Here is a 27,086-nt window from a genome sequence, read left to right on the forward strand (position 1 = left end):
TGGAGTGGTTTCTGGGTGGGAACAACCACATCCACCTAGAGGGTTTCTGAGAAATCTCTAGCAAAGGCTGTGCTGGGAGAGTCGGGTGTGAGTAGTAGCGATGGGTTTGAACCTGTCTGCTCAGCTCTTGGGTGCTGTCAGATATCCTGTCTCTTCTCTGGCAAGATCTCTTGCCTTCCTGTGCTCTGACACAGCCCTGCCTGCCGTGCCCCACATCACTCAGCCCTGACCCTCATAGAATCACAGAATAGTGTGGGTTGGAAGGGACCTTCCCAGCTCCCCCAGTGCCACCCTTGCCATGAGCAGGGACATCTTCACCAGCTCAGGTTGCTCAGAGCCCCGTCCAGCCTGGCCTGGGATGTCTCCAGGGATGGGGCATCCACCACCTCTCTGGGCAACCTGGGACAATGTCTCACCACCCTCAGTGTAAAACATTTCTTCCTCATGTCTAACTTGAATTTCTGCTCCATTAGTTTAAAACCATCACCCCTTATCCTGTTGTAAAATGTCTGTCCCCAGCTTTCCTATAGGCTCCTTTTCAGTACTGAATCACTGTGTCCTGCCCCAAAGGCTGAGGGGACATGGATGCAGGACGGGGTGATACTGCCCCAGGGCATGGGTGCTGCTCCTCGGTGCATCTGTTCCTGCTGCAGAGATATGGTCGAAACGTGTGCTGGTGTCAGCTGGCAAGGCCGAAGTGGTATCTCTTACCTGACCAGAGTGACATTACACCAGGTAAAATTACTTAAGTCCTTGGTGATTGGGTAGTGGATGGTCTTGGGAAAGCTAGCTCTACTTGAGTATAGGTGCGTTTTGGGGGGTTTTATTGCAAATCCTCACACATATACTACAGGCAGGTGCCCTAGTCCATCTCTTTTACAATATTCTTACCACAAATATGATTGCCTGAAAAATAATGATGCTGAGTGCTTGTCTGCCCAGCTCTGCTTAGGAAGGGAAAAGTTCACGCAGTAGTGCCAGGAACTGGAAAGCGGGCTACAAATGCCCCTAAAAGCTCCAGATTAATATGGTTTCAAGTGAGAATTGCACTGGCCAGTCCTCAGTCCTGCTCTGTGGGTACACACAGTCATATTGCGCTGCTGAGAGAGCAGCAAGGCTGGAACGAGCCAAGAGCCTTTTCCAGAGTTGACAAAGATGATTTTTTCCCAGATGCCAACTGTCTGGTAAGATGTGGCCCTGATGGACATGATCACCAGCTCCATCCATGCCAGGGTGGGCGGCAGGCAGGAGCGTAAGGCCAAGGTTTGGGGCAGAGCATGGCTGTATCTCGCTCTCATGCATGGAATCCCTTGGAGGACACTCTGCAGACTCAGTAAACACACTTACAAAATGGATTTTGCTTTGCCCCATCAATTAACAAGATTCCACATAATCTGAGTGCTACACAAGCAACACGGAATTATAGAACTCACGTGTTTTCTTAATTCCCAGCTCTCAAGGTGTCTCCTGGGAGGGTGACCCAGTCCCAGCAAGGCAGAGGATCCCTCGAGAAGGGCCTTGCCCAAGCAGAAGAGGGAGAGCGGAGTTGCTGTGAGCAGTAACCACCCTGAGCCAGGGCACACCAGGAGCTCCGGTGACAGCCACGCTGCTGGCAGTGTCACAGGGTGAGTGTGATGGCACTGCACATGGCAGGAGCCGGGCAGCTCACAGCCACTGGGCAGCTTCCAGCACTAGAGTAGCCCATTGGTGCCACTTCCCCAACCAACCCCTGCCCGGCTGGCTTAGGCCATGTTAGAAAATACTGTTGCACAAGAACAAAATATTTGCACAAAAGGTGATTTCTCAACTATGCAAAGATTCACTCTTTCTCCCCTCATGACTCCTTTGCTCTGCCGGCTCCTCAGCATCTGATTTCACTTTATAGGAATCTCTCCATCCTCATTTCCCACATGCTGCTCTTGATTTAATAGCTGAAAGTGTATTTTAGCAGGTTGCAGTGAAATCCACTTACAGCTTTCAGAGGGGTCATTTGGAAGAATTAGGACTGGTCCTTCCACTATAGAAAACTTGTTCTGTGACTGACTGAGCCATCTACTGGCCGCTAATTCCGTGTGGTATTCATAATCTCCATATCTGGGCAGAAGCATCCCAGATATTGGATGGTAAGTGGTGTTTCCAGCCTGGGGAGCACCTGGCAAAGGCTAGCAGGAGAGTGGCATCGTGCTGGGCTAAAATGATTGTATGCAGTAATTAGTGGTGCTGGGGCAGAGCTGGCAAGAACTTGAGGTACTACTAATTTATGCAGATTCACAACATAAGAGGAAACTCCTTACTGTTTTAATGTTGAATGCTTGAAATTTATAATACATTAAGGATTCATCTGCAAACTGGATAAACCTGCCTATGCCATATACATCTACCACTTCCTTTGGTTACATTAAATTTGCAGAACCACCACAATTATTTACGAATACTGCAAATTATTCCTCTGTAAACAATTACTGTTGACTAAATAATTATGAAGATTGCATTAACATTAATGCTTAAGACAATACACTCCCAGTTCCTCCTTCCCTCGGGCCTGTCTCATGTGTTGCCTGTCTCTGCTGTGGTTCTTGCCCAGCTCTAGGGCAGGGCAGGCTGCCTGCTGCTGCCTGTGAGACCCTGATCTGCCCAAACTGCCCCTGCCCCACCCTTATCACTGGGGACAGGTTTGGCTGTGGAATAGCTCAGGCCTGGCAGTGAGATGCCATCTCCAGCCTCTCTTGACGTGGGAGGTATCTAAACCTTCCCCATTTTCTGCATGACATTGGTTCTCTGCCCCTTATCCTGAGGAGCAGCAGATCTCTGCTTGGCCCAGATAAATGCTGCCATCTGCTTCTCCACCCTGGGTACTGCTGCAGCCATCGCTCTGGGTCTGTGCCTTTGCCTTCCACGTAACCTTCTCATCATCCCTGTCAGACAGATGTTTCCCCAGCATGCCCCACCCGCTGCCAGCACAGGGACCCTCAGCTCTGCAAAGCCAAGCTGTCCTATTTTTGAGTGGGCACCCTGCTGTACTGCTCCAGGGAGCTCGATCCTTCAGGCAAGCCAAGTGCTGTGCATATTTCAAACACCATCGTGTTTCTGAGTGCCCCTTGAGATATATTTCAGATGACAGTGTTGCTCAGATTTCTGAAATGGCTTTACCAGCTATCTACATATCTCGCTCCAGGCAAAGCCAAGAGTCACGTGTGAAACGGTAATAGTTAACAGATAGCAAACCGGAATATAAAAAGCTCCTCTCCTGAGGCCAGACTGCTACAGGCTCCTTCAGCAGTGTCTGCTCTGACCTTGTCTGTTGCATAAACACCACCGGGAAAAAAACACTGGGCTGCAGATAATCACAGATTTTCGGGGGCGTGAACACATTTGATTTCTAAAGCTGTGTCAGTGCGAAGGAGGGGCTCATATTGCTGCTGCCTCAAGCAGTATCCCGCGTACCACGGGTGCTTCTCCCGGCAGCCCCCCCTGCACATGGTTTGATCGAGAGCTGTTCTAGTTTCCTATTTATTAACTATTATCGTGACTGTCGGTTTTGCCCAGCTCTTGCAGGGTGCATTGCGCAGTGATATTCATCCATCTTGCAGCGGCATTACAGGGAGAAACCTGATTCAGGTTCCAGAAAGGGCTGGTTTCAGGGCGCCGGAGAGGGCTCGGGACGATGGAACCATCGCGTTGCGCCCAGTCTCATCGGACGCCGATTTCTTACCGGCAGCAGCTGCCGAGCCAGCCCGCCCATCCCAGCCGTGGGCGTAGCGGGGTCGCGCCCGGCCGCGGGTGCCGAACCGCCGATACCGGCGCAGCCCTGACCGCCTCGGCTGACAGTCAGGAGTCCCCGAGCGGCGATTTAAAATAAATCTGCTAAATATTCTCGGTGCAAAATCGGAAAATGCCTCCTTGGAAAGCCCTGGAGCCGACTGCGGAGCAAACGTGAGTGCCCATGTGCCTCCGGCCCCGGGGATGCTGAGGGGCCGGCAGCATCCTCTCCCCTCCTCACCGCCCCCCGGAGCGGGGCCGCAGGCACCCGCCGGGACGCGCCGCCTCCGCGGGGGGCCGGGCCGGGGCGGAGCCGCCGCGCGGGGCACCCGCGGTGCGCGCAGAGCCGCGGAAGACCCGCGCCGCGCCATGCGCGACTACGATGCGGCCACCGCCTTCCTGGGCGAGTGGGGCCGCTTCCAGAGGCTCGTTTTCTTCCTCCTCAGCGCCAGCACCATCCCTAACGGCTTCAACGGGATGTCGGTCGTTTTCCTGGCCGGCATCCCCGAGCACCGGTGCGCAGTGCCCCGCGGGGCCAACCTGAGCGGCGAGTGGCTGAACGCGAGCATCCCGCTGGAGCTGCGGGACGGCCAGGCGGCTCCGAGCCGCTGCCGCCGCTACAACCTGGCCGCGCTTGCCAACTTCTCGGCGCTGGGGCTGCTGCCGGGATCCGATGTGGAGCTGGGGTCGCTGGAGCAGGAGCCGTGCCTGGACGGCTGGGAGTACAGCCGCGACGTCTACCACTCCACCATCGTCACCGAGGTGCGCGGCCGCGGGGCCCCGATGCCCCGGGAGAGGCTGTGACCGGCCGGGCTTTGCCAGGGCTTTGGGGGGTCGTTGTGCCTTGCGAGGGGGGCATGTACAGAGAGCAACAACCAGGAGGGCAAGTGTCTGTGAGAAAGGGTCGGATGCTGTGGGGAGAGGAGGGAGCATGTGGGGGGAACAGCCCCCGGAGGAGCCCCCAGTCCTCGTTATCTCGGTGGTGTTTTCCATTGAAACTTCAGCTTGTTTTATTTGGAGAGGGGGTTTGTGTGGAGGGGGAGGCAAAGGCTGAAAATAGAAGCCTGATCGTTTCCTTCTGTCGGCACACTGACTGTCCCAGTAAACTTTCCGTCTGATGGAATCTGACACTTGTTCCCAGTGACACTTTGAATGGGGACATGGATGCTTTCTGGTAAACACACAAGCAGCCCGGATGGGTCTAGAGCAGTGGTGGGCCCTTGCTGGTGCCAGCACCCTGTGCCAATGCTGCCAGCTGTGCTGGTGGCTTTGGTGGCCATCAGCGTTGGTGTGAGGCAGGTGCTGTGGTTGGTGCCTGCGGTCTGTGGCGTGCCTGGCATGCTGTGGCAGGTTCCTGACAGAACCTTCCCTCAGGCTACAGCCAAGCTGTTGACTTTGTTTTTTTTAAGATTGTACAATGGCATCATTTGTACTGGGTGTCTTATGGGAGCATGGATGGTGACAGGTCATGTGAACACTTGTTTGGGTTTTCTGGCCATGCTCCAACAGGGACATGCTGTCTGTCTGCTTGCACTGGTGGGGAGCTTGGAGCTCTGGTAGAGAAGGAAAACATGATTGCCCTGAAGCTGCAGAGTTACTGCTGCTCTTTTGTGTTTTGTGAGGCGGTTCAAGGAATAACAGGCTCATCCTTATACCAGCCAGTGTTTGGGTTTGGCAGCTGGTGGGCTCCACAGTCATTCAGACAAGCAGTGTACCCCAGGTAGCTGAGGGACACCCTGCTCACACACTGATGGCTCACACTCAGGGTGCATGGCACGGAGCGGGTATGTGGCTCTTGGCTCAAGTCCCCGTGACTCAGCAGCAACATCTGCCAACAAAAACTGTTGCATGGAGCCCCAGCCAGGAACAGTCTTGACTGAGAGGCATGTGGATGTGGGTCTACGTCCCAGGGACACAGGAGCAAGGTTTGTGCCCCAGGGATACAGGCAGGGTCTGTGCAGACATGGGCTCAGCTGCACTGAAGCGTACAGGGAGGGAGGCAAGTGGGGAACGGCTCCATGCTGGAGGAGGGCAGGACACGGGCAGGGGATGCTGCCTCCCCTTGCATGCCCAAAATGAAGCCATTGTCACCCATGGTGCCTTTGTGTGCATATCTCTTGTTGTTTGTGCTGGTGGTTGTGCTCAGCCACTGGGGATCCCTTACAACATCACATCAAGGCAAGGGTGTTTGGGAAGCTCATCCTGCTCCAGGCCATGAGTGAACTCGAGCGGCAGCCTGGCTGCAGCCCACATGCTGCATGTAAATGTGCCCGGCCATAAACCCATGGGCTGGCACATGCCACATGGCAGGTGCCCAGTAGCCACAGGCAGTGCCCCAGTGCTCACTGGCAGCCACAGGCAGTGCCCCAGTGCTCACTGGTAGTCACAGGCAGTGTGGTAGCCACAGGCAGTGTCCCAATGCTCACTGCTGGAGGGAGGCCAGATTAACCTGGGGTGACTGTGAACTCACAGTCTGTGGTTTGGAATCAGCAATTGCTCTGAGACAGTAAATGAAGCAAAAGGAGGAGAAATGCTGTTCCTTCTTAAAGAAGTGAACACCTTGTGTTGGCAGATGCCAAACAAGAGCCTCTGTACCAGATTTGGATGGAACACAGCGGGGCGGGGGGGTTACCATGGAGCCTGGGACACAGCAGAGAGGCAACAGCACATTCGGAGATGGAAACCAAGTGCCAGATTCCCATCTGTAAGCCAGATGGAAAAGAAAGATACTTATTTTGTTTAAAAATTGTCATGGACATTTGGAAAAAATAGCGAATTTGGTTTTAAAACAAGGAAAACAGGCTCTGATGAAACCCTGAAAAGAAGTAGTTGAGTTAAATTTGAGATGATTACTTTTGTACCCAACATTTTTCTCTGTATTATGAAAGACAAGCCAAGACATGCCATCAGGAAAGCTCAGTCAAAAAACATCTTCAGTTCAAGAACTCAACTGAGGAGCAAAACTTGACGGTGCAGGATTAAGTGCTGCAGGTGTTATTTGGTTCGTGCAGTTGCATCAAATCCTGTTACTACTGGTGCTTGAAAGGAACAGGCTTGGAGATGCCAGCTCAGCACTGGTGTCACTTGGTCTATGGGGACATGCTAAACTCTGGGAACAGAGGATCCCAGACTCGGTCATGTGCTTAGTTTTAAAATTGAAATGATGTCAGAAAAGTGAATGTGTCCACAGCACAGGTGAAAAAGCAGATAAACAGGGCAGGGTGGTAAGAATGAGGCTGTAAGCATAATGGTGAGCATGTGGAAACGTGGGGTCAGTGTGGGGTGAGGTGTGATCCTGCAGCTGTGGAGGGGCTGCAGGGTCTCGTTTTGCTTTGCAGGGCTCAGCTGGGCACCTTGGCAGGTTCCCCTTGGCCCAGCCACCTCTCCCCATTTCCAGAGCAGTTCCTGTCTGCTGCAGCTCCTCTGGTTGTCCTGACATCAAATCACCATTTTTCACCTAAGCAGGTGGCTGCTGCACGGGGTCAGTGCCACCTGCGCTTGCATGAGGGGTTCAGCTGATCTAGAAGGTCCTGGTTTGGGGTCACCAGGGCTGCTACTCTGTCACCACCCGTTCTGCTTTCTGTCATCTGTGCTTTGAAATTAATCTACATTTTAACATATGTATTTTTGTTTCGTTGGAGTTTTCTGTCTGAAACTTAACCTACTTCTGCTTTAATTCCAGGCAACAGTGCTGAGCTCTGACCATAATTAAAGATTGAAGCACATGCACCAGTTTTGCTCTCTGGAGTGGTGCATTAGCATACAGTTAATTCCCTTGAGCCAGGCTGTCTCCCAGCACCTTTTCCCTGTTCGCTGGGCAATCAGTGTACCTTCTCCAGCAGTTTCAGTGTTTCAGAAACCTTGTCCATCCATAACATTCCTGCTGGCAGCACCCAGCAGAACTTGCTCTTCTAGTAGCTGGGAGCTTGTGGGAAAGAGTTGGAAGGATTTGATGGCAATAAAGTGATTTAAGTGTTCTTCTTGAGGAGCTCTTATTCCTAGTGTTCAAAGCACTTGCTTGGAAGCTTATATGAACTTTGCTTTCCAGTATGCTTTGCCAGGGACATTACAGAATTACTTATTTTCTGGTTAATGAATAATTAGTCCAGCACAGATGGTTCGGAAGTCATAGCTGTGGGTAGTTTCGCTGCGGCTGGGCTGCAGCTCCATGGTGTGCTTGGCGCTGGCTGCAATGGATGCAGGCTCTAAGGAAAAGCTCAAATAAGTTAAATTTATTCTTTTTCCAAGTACTAATTGCATGGAGTCAGCATACAGAGAACACCTTAAAGCCCTATGTATTCAATCACTACTAAAATCTTACCCTGTCAACACATGCTCCATCACTGTGCAGTGCCAGGGCATGAGAGAGAGCACCTTTGTGGAGGGGAGGCTGGTGTTTTGGGAAAAGACGAGGTCTGCCTATAGAGTAGGGCTGTACAGATCTTCTCCCAGATCCCATGTGCTGTGTGTGGTATTGGACTCAAAACAAGTGCTGTGGTTTTTTTTCACTCAGCAGCTTCAGGTATGCTTGGAGTCAGATGGGTTTTGTGTGTTTCTGTTTTCTGGTTAAATACAGCAAGTTCTTGTAGCCAGCGTCCCCTCTCCAGCCAGCTGGCTGTTTACCACATCCCACACATCTTAAAGACGCGACCCTGTATAGTGAATTTTTGCTATCTGTGGGTATGCCATTAGAAACAGTAGAGTGAACGGCTGCATAGGAACCATTTGGCACCAAGGAAACACAGGAAGCAACTCAGTGTCATGAACAAGTTATTATTTAGCTGGATTTGTTCTGCAACCAAAGTGCCTTTGGCATGGTGGAGGCATTTTAAAAACACCGACCCTTAACCTCGAGTGACTGAAGTCTGAAGGTCTGGGAGCAGGTGCTGCACCGGCAGCCCCAGAGCGGGATGCTCAGTGCCCAGATCATTGATAATAGTTTGTATTGGCTGCAAATGCTGCCCTCTGGGGCAGTCACCAGCTTTCCCAGAGCGGGGAAAGGGAGCTGCAGGGGATGTGACAAAATGTCTCTGTACCGCAGGGACCAGGTGAGCCCAGCTGGTGCAGAGCTGCTGAAACTTTTCCTTTTAGTGCTGTTTCCTGAAGCTGCATTTGTGTTTTAAATATGGGGCTTGATCTCCACCAAGCTCCTTCACAGAAATATGGGTTGTATTTGACGTGAAACAGATCCCTTCGTATATTTTTCACAATTAACATCCCTGAACATATGGGAGCCCTCCTGACCCACGTGCTCACACCCACCTTATCAAACACAGCAAAGATAAGCGCAGGTGCCAGCCCACACCTCACCGCCTCTCCCTTCCCAGCAGGGACCAGAAAATCTCTCACAGAAGTGGCTGCCATAGGGGTCTTTTTTGTTATTAATCAGATTTAAGTAGTGGAGGCACGTTTCAGGTTTCAGTCTTCAAATCTCCATATTCCCATCTTAAAGACTTGCTGTGTTTCTCAAAGAGGCATGGGCTGCATTTTGAAGCTCAATTCATCTCTTTTTGTCCCGTAGCTGGTGCTACTTTGCAAGCTGGGCAGAGGCACAAAAGTACCCATGGCAGCGTACCTTCATTCTGCCTGAAAATAGGCATTGATTGCATCACTTTCCTGAATTATAGTCCAGAGCAAAATCCACCAAACCACAACACATCCCCACTGCTTTGGGGTTTATTTCTGCTTGTTCTTCTGCAGCAGAAGTGAAGCCCAGCCGACCAGCCATCGGCTGTTTGCTTGGGTTTTGGCAGGACTCTCAGTGCTGTCAGGTGGCACCGGCATCTCTTTGTAATGCAAAAGTTGCTCCTTTTTGTTGCCGGCAGCTCAGTGGAGGAGCCTGGGCAGCCCAGAGCAGAGTTTTCTGCTCCACTGCCTCTGCTTGGGCTTGGCCCCTTCGTTCCCTGGGCACAGCCAGGGCAATGTCTCTGCTCTCTGATAGCACGGCTAATTATGAGAATTATGCTATACTTTGATCTGTGAGCTAATTCTCTTACCTTTGTGTTAGAATTATCTAACATGAGACTGACAGTTTTGAAGTCAATCCATAACTGCTCCTGGCAGGCGTGTCTTGACTGAGAGGTTAGTCACCGGGACAGCAGCAAGCCGCAGCAGAAACACATTCAGCTGTAGCTTCAGTGGACAGAGGCTCATGATGCTGTTTTTTGTTTTTTTAAACCCTGTCTGGGGTTATGAGCAGCTTTAGGTGGAAGTTTCCACACTGGCTCCTGTCCTAAGCCTCCAGCCCGAGCTGGGTCTGGTCGCGAGGCTGAGCGATGGGCAGTGAGTCAGCCATGCAGCTTGTGATGATGGGAAGGCTTTTGTAAATGTGTCAGCATGGGAAAAGAGATTTTATTCTGTGCATCTTGTGTATTTCTTGTTGAACCCAGAAATTGGAGAAACAACAGTTTTTGTGATGGCAGGGGTCAGGTAAACTGGAAACCATCCCTAGCCAGGGATGGGGCCGTCTCCTGCCCATCACCATCACTCTGTTTTTCTGGTGAGAAGCATCTCAGGCCATGGGGAGGCAGGTCCTGGGTGTTGGGAGGGCCTGATGGGCATGTGGTGCGGTGTTTGTGCTGGAAATGAGGCTGCACACACTGACTGCCCATGGGGCTGGCATTGCTGGCTGCTCACCCACTTCCGAGGTGATGGGGTCCCATCAGATGGCTGCTGGTGTTTCAGCCTGATGGGACTCGAGGCAATGATTTTCCTTTTTTTTTGTGCTTTAATCAGGACATGCTGGTAGCGACCTTTGCTGTGGAAACAGCGCTGGTGCCAGCGATGGGTGGAAATGCAGGTGTGGGGAAACTAAATTAAATGCTGTGGAAACATGTGTGTCTCCAGCCAATAACCCCCTGGGTGAGGCTCGATGTGACTGCATCTGAGCATGGGCCCTTCTCTTGCAGTGGAACCTAGTGTGCGAGAACGACTGGAAAGCACCGCTGACCACCTCCTTGTTCTTTGTGGGGGTCCTCATCGGCTCCTTCATCTCGGGGCAGCTCTCGGACAGGTAATGCCGCTGCTCCTGGTCTGCTCGTGGGCAGAGCTGGGCTGAGCTGCTGCCATGGATGCTGCATTTGTAAGGGAGTTAAGAGTCCAGCTCTCTGAGTTTTGATTAAAATTAGGTAACTGGCCTGGCTTCTTCAAAAATCCCACCCTCGGTCTACCCCAGCTGCCTTTTGGGTACTTCAGGAGATCAAGAGCTGGTCTCTGCAAGGAGCCAGTGTGGCTGCTTGCAGATTGATGTGGCGGTTTTCCCTTTGTGACCACGCTTGTTTCTGTATCTGGCCTTTTTAGTAGTTCAAGAAATGTTTTTTGTCACACGTTAACAGTCAGTCCGTTCTTGGAGCTGCAGGACAGAAACAACCTTTGAATGGAAGCTCTGCATTGAAGAGTTGGTTTGCTGGCAATAAAATAAGCATATCCAAGAGGAAGAAAAGAAAAGATAACCTGTAAATGGATAGCAATCAACATAGCCTCTAAGTAGATGTGAAATAGTAAAAAAATCATTACAGACATTTGATAATTATCTCAGCACTATTGAAGTTTTGGCCTTGCAAATGTTGAATGCAGAATATATGTTCTGTTTCAAAGAGCCCTGAGCCTTTTTTTCCATATTGTTATGGTGGGGTCTCTGATACCGCTTTGGCTGCTCCCTGTTAGTGAGGAATTCATAAGGGCAGCAGTGCTGGGTTTAACAGAGGGGTTTCAAAACTCAACGGGAGCCTTAATCCTAAAGCCTCCAGCATTAAATTCCATGTGATCTGAATCTAATCTCCCAACTCCTGCCCTGGGTGCAGAAGTCAGTCAGTGTTACTGTTCGAAAAGGAGATGAGATAATAACTAAATCTTGCTGGTGCAAACCCCTGCATGTGCTCGCTCTTACATTTCCATAAGAAAATGCTACAGACTTCGCATGCAGACAAGTGGGTGAGAGAAAGAGTGCAATATGTATGGCAGCTCAGAGAGACTGACACTAGCTGATAGAACTATTTAGCAGATTCAAAGCATAACTGTGTTTCAATGTATAGATGCCAGTAGACTAAATGTCATAATTTCCCAACTTTTGGCTGTGTGCCTTGCAATCTTCAGGTTTCTCTTCTATCCTGTTGTCTAGTCTCTCTAGTTCCTTTCTAGTGCCTCTCTGAAGTTTCTGCTCTTAATTTTTCTTCTTGGTTTATTTCCTGCATCTTGGAAATTGTACCTTTTTTTTAGTGCATATGAAAATGAGAAACAAAATTCTTTAAAATTAATGAAACTTCATTTTGTTCTGAGCCATATCTCTTGAGGTTCCATATTTGTGTTCCCTCATGCTCTTCTATATAGCCCTGCTCCATAAATAAATACTGTTTCAATGATGATCTCCTTTATCTTTTGCGAAAGGTTTGGCAGGAAGAACATCCTTTTTTTGACGATGGCGGTGCAGACTGGCTTCAGCTTCCTGCAGATCTTCTCTACCAGCTGGGAGATGTTCACAGTGCTCTTTCTCCTGGTGGGGATGGGACAGATCTCTAACTACGTGGTGGCTTTCATACTGGGTATGAGTATGTCAGCATTAGATTAAAGTCTCAATTAATGTACTGTTTTTTTGGTTTTGGTTTGGTTTGAGTTTTGTTTGGTTTTGGTTTTTTTTTGTTTGTTTCCTGTGAACTTGCATCATTTAGTTAGCAGCAAATCCTCACTGGTACAATTCCTCATTTAGCCTAGTATGATTTCTTTCTTTTGCTCTTGGATGTGTCAAGCCTATACTTCCTACAGGTTAGAGAAAAAGATGAGAGCAGGAAACCTCTAAATAATCATCAATTTCCCTCCTTTTTGGAGAAGATGTTGCAGGAAGCATTCAGGGTTTGTTAGCAGAAAAAGCAGGTCTGAGATAGAGAGGGCATTTGGGTCCTCCCTGCCGCTCTGTGCCTTTGCACAGTGGTTGGTACATACCTGGCTGCAAACCCTTGGAGCAAACCAGCATTTCCAGACACAGTAGGAAGATGGGAGCAGAGGAGCCAGGTGGGTGTTAGAGACTCCATTAGCCATAAAGTCACTGGTCTTGGTGCTGAGGCTAGTGATGAAGTCCCTGATTTTATTGCGCAAGGTTTGTTTTGTTTTCTATGGGCAGCATAGAAAGAAAGAGCCAGTGACTGTGGGGAGGCTGCATGGCCACAGTCACTGCCCAGGGACCCTGTGGGGAAAGGGGGACCCCCAACATCTCAGGGTTTTCAGGAAAGGCAACTGCACTGGTGAATTACTGGGGTGATGGATGCAGCCTCCGGGAGAAGTTGGGATTTGCAAGAGCTGTCTTTAAAATAGCGATATATACTTCTCTGTCAGCTTTTAAACCACTAGTGTCAAATTTAAAACTTGTAGATTGGAGTGTGAGCTAGTCTAAATTAAAACCATATTCTAATAGTTAATGCTGTTCTTTCCAACCCCATGAGACTTTAACGGGGAAAAAACAGAGCAGAAGAGCACGATATGAAATCAGTGTTATGGAAGGGATATGGTGGTGTGTCCCCAGGCAGCCGTGAGTCACCACTGCGAGGATTAAATAGGTCAGACTGTCACGGGGGAGATCCCTTGCCATTGCCATCGCCACTGCTCCCTCCATCCTGGGAGTTAACTCTTGAGCGGAGCTGATGAATCTGGAGCAAACACCTGCTGTAGGAAGGCTGGGAGGTGCAGGGCTTGACTGGAAATCCTCTTGTACGCAGGTGAAATTTGTGTTGCACGAGTCCCTCTAAAGGGGGTGTGGGATCTGATCAGGCAGAGACACAGCTCCACAGCTGGCCCAGGAACACAGGCGGTGCTGGATGCAGGTCGGCATGCTGCCTTGATGTGCGGCATGTCCTTTCATCCCGAAGCACTCGTGTCAGTCTGCCAGCCCCAGAAGGGCTCAGCGATGACCTGCACCTTAAATCCCAGACGGGTCAAGTCGGGGAGGAGGCTGTGTTTCAGCCAAGTGCATTGGGAAGGCTCCTGAGAGTCTGCTGGTCATTCCCCGTGCCTGCCCATATCTGTCTCAGACAATGCATTAATCAAAGCAAACAGAAGTTGCTCCTTCATCTGAAGGTTCCTGATGATCTCTGATAATTTCTGTACTGGGTGAGTCCGTATGGTGCTGCAGTGACCACTCTGTCACTGACAGCTCTTCCCTGCCATCCCACAAACCACTGGGAAGGACAGAAGCAGATTTTCCAGGCAGGGAAAGGGACCAGGGAGGAGTGAAGCTCCTTCAGGTCCTCACAGCTCTTTCAGTTCACCCAATAGATCAGCTGGAGTTAGTGTGTGTAGTAGTGGAGCTCAGTAGTTTGGAAATGAGGCTAATGGAGATAACTGAAATCCCCTCTGCTCAGTCCTTCCCATGAGGAGAGGATGTGATGAGCTGTTTCATGCAGCTGGAAGGAACAGGACTCACTGCTGTGGAGAAGTTCTGCAGTGCCAAGCAATGTTTAGGCTTTTAACATACATTCAAGTTCCTGCCCATCAGCTGAGCTGCTTTAGCTGTGTGGGTGCACATTCCTGGGCTGACACAGAGGACAAAAAATGTGACATAAACTCTTCCACTCCAAGCTCAGCCTGTTTGCAAGCACGCAGTAGCTGACCAGTGGTCTCAGTCTTGTCCCCATGGTACCACAGCAGCTTCACGCTTTTGCGTCTGCCTCTGGTGCTCCATCAACAGCACTGGGATCCCTTCACCTCCATGTCCTTGGAGCACACCACAGAGGGTTCATGTTTTGCTGTGTGGTTCCACATGGTAGCCTTCATTTTCTCTTCAAAACGCATGTAAACTCCTGGCAGATGTGAAACATGTAAAGTCCACTGTCGGCTGTTTCTCTTTCATTTTGCCAGCCTTTGCAATAGAGAAGAACTCACTGAACAGCAGGTCTCTAAATCCTCTGCTAGATCTGTGAGCAAATACTGATTGGTAATTACCCGTTTTCCCTGAGAATAAGACAGGGTCTTATATTAACTTTTGCTCCAAAATGTTTTACTTTTTTACATGTATGCCTGGACACTATTTAAATTGACTTTTTTATGAACTGTAACTAGGGCTTATTTTTGGGGAAACAGGGTAAGTTTAGTATTGAAAATGGTTTTGTATCAGACTCCCAGACTGCTGGTGCTGGTCTCATGGGTGGTCCAATGGCAGCTCCAGGGGAGATGCACAACAAGCATCTGGAGGAACCTCCCACCAGATTAATAGCACTGTGATAATCATAATTTCTTGGACCATTTCTCCTTGACAGTGTCCCTTTAAGTATTATAAGAGAAACCACTCTTTTCTAAGATTGTTTAGCTTATTTTTTTGTGAATGCAGTAAAGTATTTAGTCATGATTTAACAGAAAGAGTTAAAATGCTAATCCAACCTCCCTTGTTTTAAACAGGAACAGAAATTCTTGGCAAATCAGTTCGTATTATATTCTCTACATTAGGAGTTTGCATATTTTTTGCAATTGGCTACATGTTGCTGCCACTGTTTGCTTACTTCATCAGAGACTGGCAGATGCTGCTGCTGGCACTCACCGTCCCGGGACTGTTCTGCATCCCGCTCTGGTGGTGAGTGTCCCCACGCCACAAGGCCACGCTCCCCATGTCCCCTCCCTTCCAGGTACTGGGTAATGACAAGGTGTTGAGGTGTCTCATTTCCTCATTTCTCCTCTTTTTTTTTTTTTACCCTATTTGCCATGTAAGGAGGCTTTACTTTGAGGTGGGAGTTGGGGGGGTTTTTTGTTTGCTTTTTTTTTGCCAGTTTTAAGTTGAGTTAACTACCTTCAGAGCCTCACTGGTGCTGGCCGTGTGCTTGAAGCCACTTTTTCATCAGCTTTGCAGAGCAGCTTGGGAATTCTGTGTTTGAATCCTAACTCTGGACACTGTTAACCACCTCGAGTTTACCCCTATAGTACTAGGTGGTGATTCATTCTACCTTTGCTTCTTTCTTTTATTTTTTAATAAGATGAGAGGAAACAGCCTCAAGTTTCGCCAGAGGAGGTCTAGATTAGGTATTAGGACAAATTTATTCCCAGAAAGGGTTGTCAGGCATTGGAAAAGGCTGCCCAGGGCAGTGGTGGTCACCATCCCTGGAGGGGTTGAACAGACGCAGAGATGAGGTTCTGAGGGACATGGGTTAGTGACAGTGTTGGGTTAATGGTTGGACTCAGTGATCTTGAGGGTCTTTTCCAACCAAAGTTGTTTTATGACTCTATTCCTTGAAATACAACCACCCAGGACAAGGGCCCAGTTGTGTATCTACTTCAACATGAGAATAAAAACATCTCATATATTTGAATTCTCCCACTGATCCCAGTGGGACAAATCCATGCATTACATTGCTCACATGCTTCTGTGCTGACTGTCTTCTGCTGCAAGCAATCTGTGAGATGAGAGCCTAACTCATAAAAAAGATACATGTGTTTTTAATAACTTCTTACTTTGTGAAAACGTTGAGTCATTTATTCTGAAACTGATTGCAGGATCATTCCTGAATCCCCACGGTGGCTGATCTCCCAGGGAAGATATAAGGAGGCAGAAGTTATTATCCGAAAGGCTGCAAAATTAAATGGTGTTCCAGCCCCAGCCGTGCTTTTTGACACCACGGAGGTATGTTTCATATGTTCTGGTATTTTACCTCGGTGGCAGTTTCCCCTTTGGCCCGTTGACTTGTTGGGAAATGCCAGCAGAGAAATGTTTTGGAGCAGCAGCTCTTAGAGGCTGGCAGTGATTGGTGGTGTGAGGTAGGTGCTGGGTTAGCAAGTTCAAAATGAGAAGCCAGAGGGATTTTTTATTTGTTTGTTTTTTTAACAGTAGAATTCTCTTCCTCAGTGGTGGTTGTTGTGGTTTTCAGAGCAAGGGTGACCCAGATTGCTTCATCCTTTGTGCCCTGAGAAGACCAGAGGAAGACATGTTTATCCCTGTTTCAGATTGGTGTAGTTTTAGCAGTTTGCAGTTTAACATCAGCCCTTTGCAGTGGGCTGTGCTGGGGACCCTCAATTGTCACCCACACGTGTAGGGGCTGCACGGAGGGACTCCTGTGGTTGCACAAACCCGCAAAATCACCCGAGTGCTACATGGGCACTTGAAAAGTGTGATGATAGCAAAGGCAGTGAAGAACATTAAGCTTTTCTTCAGGCCTGGTTTATTTGTTTGTTTTTCCTTGTATATCATATTTATTGGTTAAAAGGAGAATGCCTAGAACAAACCTAGCACCGCAGCAAGCTGGGAGCAGCACAGCTGGTCCTTGTGCTCATCACCCCGTCATGTGGCTTTTCCCTCTCCAGAGCTCCTTCTGGAGAGGCTCAGACATTTTTCTTATGCAAAGAAACCAGCAACGCTTCCAGCAATAACCACGTATTTGTATGTCAGATCTTGCTTTGCTTCATTATACTGGCACCTGCAGTTTATGTCTCCTGGTAGAGCAGAAAACAAAGCATCGTGTGGTCTTCTGCAGTATCTGCAGGAGAGAGCTGTTGCATGCTGCACCTCCTGTGGCGGGATCCAGCTCTTTAACATCATGCTTACATTTTGGCTGATCTGCTGAAGATCTCTTTTCCAAGTGTCTGTTCCAGTGTAAATTCGAGTACCTGTTCCAGCTGTGAGAAGCTCATCCTACAGAAACCATAGAAAAGCACTTCCTTTACTTCACAGCAAGAGTTCAGTCGTCTTTCATACTGGATGTGACTTTTTCAGGCTCCAGCACGAGTTTTCATCGCTCCTGCGTATTTTTGAGACCAAACAGCAGCTCAGCTGTCCCTTACTTCATTGGAATCTTGTGTGTGAAAGCATCTGTCTGCAAAAGCCTGAGGATGATGTTTGTACTTTAAGTTCTTGATTGAAGTGGGAAGATACTCCTTGGAATGCTAGACACAGATTCCTCAGAAACCATCCTCTCTTCCTAGGATGGGAAATCTCCTGGGCAGCCCCACAGAGACTGACAGGGTGGCTTATTCTGTGGGCTTGAGGGAAAGCCTGGGTGTGAGCAGCAGCTTCAGCCCAGCCAGGGCTCACTAGGCTGGCAGAAGGGCACCCTCATGCCACCCTCATGCCACCCATGTCCCAGCTTTGAGCCTCAAACTGGACCCTCGGTCTCTGATCTGATGTGGTGGATGCTCCCATAATGCTTCCTGGCTTCCACATAAACCCTGGCACCCGTCCTCGTCCCCATCTCCAGCAGGGTGCCAACCAGCAGGCAGAAAACTGGGCAACTTTTTTGCATTTATTTCACACTGTTTGTGAAGGTTGAACAGAAGAGACTTGAGCGGACAGCACACAGAAAAATGCCTTTAGCAATGAGGTTACTCTGGAAGTACTGTGTTAGCTTGTTAAGGATGAGTTAGATCATTAAGGATGTGTTAATGTTTTTTTTCTTGTCGGCTAATACTTCTTTTTAATCAGTCGGCATGGTGTTGTGTCTCAGTGCCACCTTATTTTTAACCAAAAAATGGAAACTACTGTGGAGTACAGCTGGGTGCAGAGACGAGCTCTACCTCCGGGCTGCAGAAGTGGTCATGGGCTGGCCAGTTATCTCCTGATAGAGTCATAACTTCATAACTGCCCAACTTGTGGGTGTGCAGAGGTTGTTTTGCTCTTAGGTGTGTGGGAATTTTTTTGGTTTTGTTTTCCTTTTTCCTTCAGATGCAGGATTCGAAGCCTCAGCAGCAGCAGAAGGCTATCCTTCTGGACCTATTTCGAACCCGAAACATTGCAACTATTACTATTATGTCAATACTTTTGTGGTAAGGAAATGTGTATTCCTAAAGTATCCAGACAATAGAACAATTTCTAATTTGAGGGCACATACCACAGGTTTAGGTAACAAGTCTCAGGCTCGGAGCTTGTCTGTACATGGTCCATGGTGGGTAAATGGCCCTCAGTGTCCTTGCACCCTCGACGCATTAACACACAAGAGTATGGAGGCAGTAGCCTTGACTCAGACGTAAAATAGGAAACTATACATAACAGCTTGTGTACTTTAAATTCTGTTGCCTTTTTTTTTTCTTTTTAAATGAAGCTCCCATGTCTATAATATCTATTTGAAGAGAAATGTTCTTGAAGCAGAGGCAGCAACTCAGTAACATAGCAAGAACTAGACCCATGGCCAGCGATTTTGTTCTGTTTCTCTACAGTGCCCATCTTGCAGCCACGAGGAATGAGGACCCAATAATACCATTCAGTCAAACCAGCACACTTTTCTGTACCTATTTCCCCTAACAGAAAGGAACTGGCACACTTGGCATGCCATAGTAATAGAGTTTTGAGATTTGAAACCCAAACATCCAGCTCTCTCGTGAAGGTTACATTAGATGTAACGGAACTGCTGAGGGTGGGAGGAGATCCTGTCACTGGAGTTTGCTACAAGAAGGAATGTAGTTGGCATGGGAAGTTTTCAGGAGTTATTTCATTGTGTCAATGAGTCCATTGCAGTGAAAAGCCATTGTGAACAACTTCCACAAAGCTTTTTACTTGGTGTAGTGCATGTAGGAAGGGCAGAGAAATCAGAGGTCTCTTCAAGCTGCTGTGGATGTGATCACTGGAAGGGATGACAGAATTAGAAAGATGGGGTTTCCACTGAGATTGTGGTTTTTTTAAGCCACGATGCCTATGGCAGTGCGTTGCCACATCCTGTTTTTGTAACGACATCTGAAGCAACACTGGAAGCATTCAGAGCCTGGTGTTTCTGGAATCATTTGGTTTTATTGCTTTTCTCAGGTTTTTCACGTCAGTTGGTTACTTTGGCCTGTCCCTCAGCACTCCAAACTGGCATGGCAATGCCTACATCAACTGTTTCCTGGCGGCGGTTATTGAGGTTCCAGCCTATGTCATCGCCTGGCTTCTCCTCCACTCCTTCCCTCGGCGCTACTCCTTATCTGGCACCTTGGTTTTAGGGGGAGGTGTTGTCCTCTTCATTCAGCTCGTGCCCGCAGGTACGAGGTTCAATTTGTGACTTAATTGTATAAAATGTTAGAAATATTGCACGGTGCTATCTGTTAGTTCTGTAAAATTACTGGAAACTATGATCAAATTTAGAATTTGAGGTTAAGTTTATGCTGATCACTTGCAGCTGTGATTTCTTTTTTAAGTGTATATGCTGAGTCAGGGACAGCCATCATTTATTGTGTCTAATTACTAAGCTTTTTATAGTCCAGGGGAACCAGCTTGTAAAATGACAGCCAAAAGTGTACTGTGATTTATCTGGTTGTGTGTAGAGGCTAAAAGAACCTGGAAGTCTTCCAGATTTCACTATGGATAAATCGCCACCGTTTTTTTGCGAAAAAGACATGGATTTAAGTTTGTGCTTTGTTGGTGTGTAATCCAGGATTTTGTTCCATTTCAATAATGCTGTTTACTGGGGAAGAACCAAAATATGAAACGTACAAAATAACCTGAGCATCTACATTAGGCTCAGCGGGAAGTTTGGAGCCAAGTCATCTGAAGATGGGGCTAGTACATTGTATAATTAAAAAAATTTATTCACCTTGATTTTATTTTTTCTCCTCCAGATTTTGATGTCCTGTCTATTGGTCTGGTGATGCTTGGAAAATTTGGCATAACAGCTGCCTTTTCAATGCTTTATGTCTACAACGTGGAGCTATACCCAACGCTAGTGCGAAATATGGCAGTTGGAGCTACTTCCATGGCTTCCAGGCTGGGCAGCATCCTTGCTCCTTACTTTGTTTACCTGGGTGAGACACCTTGCATTTCTTGCCTTTTGCTGCACAACTGCTCAGAGAAGTTATTGGAGCTTCTAGAGCACAGGCGCAGCTTTAAGTCCTTTCATTTTTGTCTTATAAGTCCCATCTCTCACCTTGTGTCCGAGTTCACGGCCATACACTGCAGGAATTAAGTGGAGCTCCTTGGGTTTTGCAGAAGAATCAGGCACTTTTTTTCCTTTATTGAGGCTGGAGTGGGTCTGAGCTGGTCCAAGGCACTTCTGGTGTTTATAAACTGTGCAAACAGAGTGGCTGGGCTTAGAACTGGTCACATTTTGGCAACGGATGTTACCCCTGGGGCACCAGATAGTTTCCCAAGAGAGTGTGACAAGAAACGATCTTGCAAGTAGAGGAAATGCAGTGGTAGGTTCATTGGCTTGTGCTCTTCCTGCATGTCCCAAGATGGGTATGTCAGGAGCAGGTAAACCAGAAGGGAATCCAAACATCCCCCAAATCTGTGTTTTCCGGAGCAATTGATGGGAAATATGCAGACTAAGCAGCACAAGAGGGTGTTTAATTGTGACCTTCATTAAGTGATTTCTTTTTTTCTTTTTTTTTTCCCATTACTAACCCAGGCACCTCAGCACTCATTTTGGTTTTGATTATTGTTCATACCTTGTTATCTAAGCAGAGTTACTGATTTCCTCAGAGGCCTTTTTTTTTTATTTTGACTATAATTACCATCACATTCTGAATGCTGCACAAATATTAATTGTTATTTGTTTGGGTTTTTTTTTTAATATGATCCTCTTATTGCAGATAGGAAAGGGTAACAGAGGTAAGGGGATTAAAGATGGAAATATCTGTGAATATTGTCTGCCTGCTTAATACGTGGTGCTCAATATCCTGTTTCTTTCACTCACACATTTGTTTCCTTCTACCGCCACTGGACCCAATGCAGCTCTGCTCTGTGCCTGAAGAGTTTTGCTTCTTGCTGAAACCTTCAATATGAACGGAGCGTGACTTTGCCAGCTCTGGCAGAACGCTACTGGTGTGCTGCTGAGGGGTTAGTGCTGGTTCACTATGCCAGGAAAGGGGAGAGACTATCTGCAGCTCACCTGTGTTGTCTCACCTCTACATTCCAGTGTGGCTATAACACGCTGTACTAAAAATAATGAAAATACATTATCTTTATTTCATACTTGTTCAGCACAAATGTAAAGTAAAAGAGACAGCAGGAGTGTGATGCTCCCTAGTCTCCATTGCAGCACAAGTACCAGTAACAGAGAGATGTAGAAAGGATGAAGTTTTTAGTGTTTTGGTTTTTTGTTTTCCAGGGTTTTTTTGTTTGTTTGTTTTGTTTCTTTCTTTCTTTTTTTTTCCTCCCAGGTTTCCATAGGCTCAGCCTTTAAAAAATTTTGTTCCGGTCATCAGAATAGTTTCCTAAACTTTAGGAGGTTTTAGGAGAAACTTGTCAGCTGCTGATATTTGCTACAGCTAAATTAGGACCTTGCAGTTCGTCCTACTTGTGCACACAGAAGAGATCAAATCACAAACTTTGGCTCTATGTGAAATACCCAGGGACCTTCACTGTAATCCTAGCTTATTCCATACGCTATAAAGCATACTGTTCTATCCCAGCTAAAAAATAAAGCTGTGAGGTCCAATTTAGGACTTTCTCTCCCTTAGATAGTTTAACTCCTAGCTATTGCCTTTACCCAAAGACCTTTTAATTGCTGTGCTAATGTGACTCGCAGATCTTGCATCCTGCCCAAACATTGTGCAATGGCTTCAGGCTACCAGCAGGGGCTGCTGCCTTCTAGTCCAAAATAATATTCTGAGTATTCCAAGGTCAGAGCATCTTGTCTGTCACAGGAGGCCTGGTGCTTCTGCTCCTTGCAATAAAGAAGGTATTTTAGGATTCCCCCATTAATGGCCCATTAGTCTGAAGTTGACCTGTTCAGCTGCCATCAGTCTCTTCTTTTGTACAAGACCAGTAGCATGCACAATCCCAGGCAGGCGATGAGTGCTTGGTTGCTTATGAGTACTTTTATTTCCTCATATTGAATTATTTACCTGAGGATTTGGTTCCAGATGGCAGTGTAGTACTGAGAACTCCAGAAGTGATCCCAGCAGAGCTGTTACATTGCAAAGATGTTGGCTACCCCCATTGAAAATGTACAGGAAACCTATTAGCTGTTACACAAACACAGGGGATGGCATGAAACTGATGGTAGGTGGTGACTGTACCAGAGCATATGTTGTAGTTTTAAAACTGAAAAACTCCTTCATTTACTAGCAGATACCAGATGTAATTCAGTTTTGGATTCACCTTTGATATTCACAAAGATTCAAGCTAATTATTCTAAATTAATTATGCATTACTATGATGTCTGTAGTATAAATTTTACACGAGTTTGTTGATTGTGGACATATCAATGGTGTTGTGATGTCCTGTGTTCTGCCAGGTGCCTATGACAGATTCCTACCCTATATCCTGATGGGAAGCCTGACTGTCCTGATCGGGATCCTTATCCTGTTTCTCCCGGAGAGCTACGGCAACCCCCTGCCTGAGACCTTCGAGCAGATGCTGAAGGTGAAATGGTAAGGCAGCTCGCATCCGTCCCGTGCTTCACATTAATTCAGGACCTCTTTCTACGTAAACCCTTTTCACCATGTTTCATCAGACCCACTGCAAAACATCAAAGCTTTCAAAGTGCCCTTTAGATTATTTTATTGGGTTGTTAATTTGATGGCCGTTGACGTTATGCAGTTTCTCCAGGATCTCTGAACCTGAGAGCTGATTGCTTGAAAGCAGGGACTTGCAGATCAAGGATGGCCTTTACATCACCTTGAGGCTGTAACTTCATATCTCCCAACACTTCCCATCCTTTTATATCATTCGCTCTCCTTAACTCTTCATTTAAACTATCTATTTAGTAGGACGACATTATAGTGTGGGAGCAGTGAAGATGGCCAGTGTTTGCCAGTTACCATAACAGGAAGAAAATTCTTGGGAGCAGCAGAGAAAAACTGAATTAGCCCAAGTGCAGCTTCACAGCTCCCATCCAGCTTAGTGAGAACTTGTTCTGGAACAGAATCTGCCCTTATAAGCAATAATAGCTTGACAGAAATCCCCAGTCGCATAAGGAGCTGTCATTATGCTTCCAGAATTAGAACAATTCCAGGGCCAGAATGCTCAAGTAGCGTATGCTGCTCTTTATCACAATTACGATGTCTCATATGTTTGACTTACAGCTTTTCAGCTTTGTGGTTGACAAACTATAGCTAGAAATCCTAGAGTCAAACCAGATTACCTTTACGGGCTTCTTGTATAAACAGGCTGAAGTAACTGAATTACAATCACTGAATTATGTTCAAGTTCCAAGTGTTGTTTGCTGCACTGCTTCTGCCTTCTGGAAAGGCAGACTTGACAGAGCACTTGGGGTTTTCCTAATATTTATATTAGTGGTGTAACGTGTATTTTTTAGCGGTGCTAATGAGGAGGAGGAAGTATCTGATAACACCCTATAAAATGTTCTCTAGCTTCTAAGTCTTCTACTTGTTTTCAGTTTCAGAAACGGCCAGCAAACCACTGACATTAGGAATTCAAAGGAGAGTCCTAAAATTCTGGTAACACCTTTGTGAAGAAGGACACACACTCTCAGAGGGGCCTAAAGAAGAACAAGATCTTCTCAAAATGCATATTCTGCCAGAGGAAAACAAACAACACCCAACAGTCAGTGCAACTGCACCATAGTGATTATCCCCTGTGCTACTGTACCCAAATACCAAGTTTACTGAGCAGATGTTGTCTGGTAGGACTCTTAGTCTGTGATGCGGTGTCCTGATACCTGGGATGTGAGAGCAGATACAGATTTGTCCCTGTTGAGAAATGGGGGCCTATCTGTGCTAAACCTGATTTGAGGAATAAGCTAGAAATTAGCCTTAGGAATAGTAGCAACAATTACTCCAGTCGGTCAGATATTCAGTGAAAGCTGCTTAAAGGAAAAAAAAAAAAAAGCTAGCAAACAGCGCGGGTGTTTTTCTTGCTGTACGTGTTTACTGGATGAAGGGGAGCTGGGCATCTGTCTTTGAAAAATCTCAGTACATGCTCTTAAAAGGAAGATTCTGGCCTCCTTTGAAATCTGTGACCAAAGCCTGGTAGACTAAGTGGGATCTGAATTTAATTGTACCAAAGCAGACATAGATTTCGCTGCAAGGATGTGTTTTTTAAACATGGTATCAGCTTATCCTTTGATGTTGCTTGTTTGTCCCAGGACCTGGGATCCACTTGTCTCTGCTGATGCTTTTTCATAAAGCCTGAGCCCACTGAAATCCTTGGGCTTTATGAATGTTCAGTGTCTTTGGGGCTCGGGGGAAATCTCCAAAACAGAGTAAGGACTGTGGCTTGCTGACCTTCTGATGGGCCGTGCCTTCTTTCCAAAGAAACGTGGGCTTTAGTGAGTCAGTGATCCTGTCAAAACATGCCGTGCAGCTTTGACTTTTGGCTTTTTCATGGTATGTTGGCATAAGCAGTTTTTTAGATCTTTTGTGGGTTTTTTTTCCAAAGCATTTCATTTCTCCTTTGGATATATACCGCATTGTTCTGTACCTTTAGAGAAAGATCATTGCCGTTTCAAAAGCCTCTGCAAAACCTTTGTACCATTTACAAATTTAAAGGGCATTTGATGCTTGCGAAAAGCTACCGTTCTGTACTGGAGATGTCCACCTGCAGCTGCTAAAAATGCAAAAGGACTAATTCGGGACCACAGTTTTTCAAAACAAAATGCCAACAAAACTGGTATTTTGTTTTTCAAATCCTACAGGTTATACATGCATTAAAAAAACAAAACAAAACATTCAGCAAATCTAGATTGGATGAAAAATAATGTAGAGCTCAGAGTTGTGCTACTACTGTTTTACGGACACTACATAGTTTGAAAAAAGTATAATAACTTTTATTTTTCTATTTATTAGCTATGCATGCACTTCTTAGCCACAAAATCTGTCAGACCTGGTAGGCTGATTTTTATCCTCTGTGAATAACAGCCAACAAAAGCACAATGTCTCATCTCCAATGTGAGAGTTCTTAGCAAGTAGTTCCGTGCTGGCACTAAGCACAGGGATGAGGCTCTCCCTCTAAGTTCAAGCACAAATATAAAGCTTTGTAATATTTAAATGCAAGGAACTTGTGCAATTATTTCAAGCTGCTCTTTGGGATGTGGAAATACTGTTTGCCTTCATATTAATTTTCTGCAGTTTTGCTTTTGCCATAGATGTAGTGTGGCATGAGGAAAACATTATCCTGTGACTCTGGGTGTTCTCATCCCTTCTCAAGCTGGATTTTCTCTAAGAACAGCAGTATTTAATCTTGGTTTTACTTATTAAAAAGTTAATCTATAGAATAGCTGTTTAGACATAACTAAATTTCTCAACAAAGCCTTTATATCCAGTGTAGGGCAGGTTTGAGGACTTGGTTAAATATGGGTGGCCATATTTTTATGAAGATTTTTATATTAAGTAAGTTGATACTTATTTTATGTGATTGTAGGCCTGGGTATTTCTAAAAGGTAAATATTTTTGTACTCTTGAACTTTGTAGTATCCTAAAACCTAGTTTTCCTTTTTTAAGGGTTGTGGGGGTTTTTTTTTAAACATCTTGTTTTAATCAGTCTCATTTTTCTTACTTATACCATTGATCTCAAGCTAGTGTCCCATTTTAGTATTTTTAATGGCAGATTTAAACCAAAATCTTTCACAAGAGTGGAATGCCTTTCTGAAAAGTATGTGATGATGTTAAAAGGCCTGACGGTGTCTGAGCATATTAAAAACAGGAAAAGGAGATTGCTTCAGCTGATGAAGCATTTGCAAGGAGAATTTCTGTCCTCTGACAGTATCTTTCCCAGGCTCACATGGGGATGTCTGAAGAAACCCAAACAGCAATAGTCTGTGGAAGAATCAAACAGGAATGGATCTGAGTGCCAGTGTCTGTAGAGTTACTATTTGAAGAAAACAGCACTGGCTTGGTAGCTATTGGCAGAAATTAAAAGCATTGCTAGTGAGCTATTTAAGGCTCTCATAGCAACCATCAGTGAGTTTTCTGTGTGTCAGACGCTTGGTGGGGGCCACATGTGCAGCTGAGGGTGCCTGGAAGGCTCTGACCTGGGGATGGGAGGGAAGCACGGCCTGGATCGCTCCCACTGTGCCACCTCAGTCACCTTCCGTTGGGTCTCTCTGTGCAACCTTTGATCCCCAGTTGGTGTATTTGACCTGCTAAAGCATATACGAAACTGTAGTAACCATCACTCATTAACTTCTGTCTTCATTGTAATAAAAATGTGCACTAGCATTGTGTGACCTGCTTCCCATGTGGTCTGTAATTGAAGAATAAAATATCCTAACTTTAATGCTTTGTGCAAAGACGTTTAGTGATTTACAACATATTTAGCATGGATAAAGTGTGAAAATAAAATCCTAAAATGAGCTCTTCCACGAATAAGAAAATACAGAAAAGTTGGCAAAAAAGACTCCTTAGCACTGTTTTGAAAGTGTTAAAAAGCCAGCACTTGGATTGCAGCACCCCAGTTCCTCTAACTGAGGGTGTGGGTAACTTACACTTCTTGGTATTTATTATACATACCAATTTCATATTCATTTGTTTCTACTGCTTAGCTCATGCATTAA

At 46.6% G+C, this 27,086-nt stretch overlaps 1 protein-coding gene across 2 annotated transcripts; it reads left to right on the forward strand.

Annotated features, from left to right (window-relative positions):
• Positions 1-4,121: 4,121 nt before the first annotated feature.
• SLC22A4 (solute carrier family 22 member 4) lies at positions 4,122-26,790 on the forward strand. Of its 2 annotated transcripts, none has more exons than XM_080353288.1 (10): positions 4,122-4,521; positions 10,668-10,771; positions 12,145-12,299; positions 15,142-15,313; positions 16,228-16,354; positions 18,386-18,486; positions 19,460-19,674; positions 20,251-20,433; positions 22,869-23,004; positions 23,973-26,790. In XM_080353288.1, exons 1-10 carry the CDS (start codon positions 4,129-4,131, stop codon positions 24,046-24,048), a joined length of 1,662 nt encoding a protein of 553 aa, XP_080209414.1. In that variant the 5' UTR covers positions 4,122-4,128; the 3' UTR covers positions 24,049-26,790. The 2 variants fall into 2 exon arrangements, with proteins under 2 accessions (XP_080209414.1, XP_080209415.1); XM_080353289.1 differs by having other exon boundaries at positions 15,190-15,313.
• Positions 26,791-27,086: the final 296 nt, after the last annotated feature.

This window comes from Nesoenas mayeri (assembly GCF_963082525.1).
Source record: "Nesoenas mayeri genome assembly, chromosome: 14".
Taxonomy (NCBI): domain Eukaryota; kingdom Metazoa; phylum Chordata; class Aves; order Columbiformes; family Columbidae; genus Nesoenas; species Nesoenas mayeri.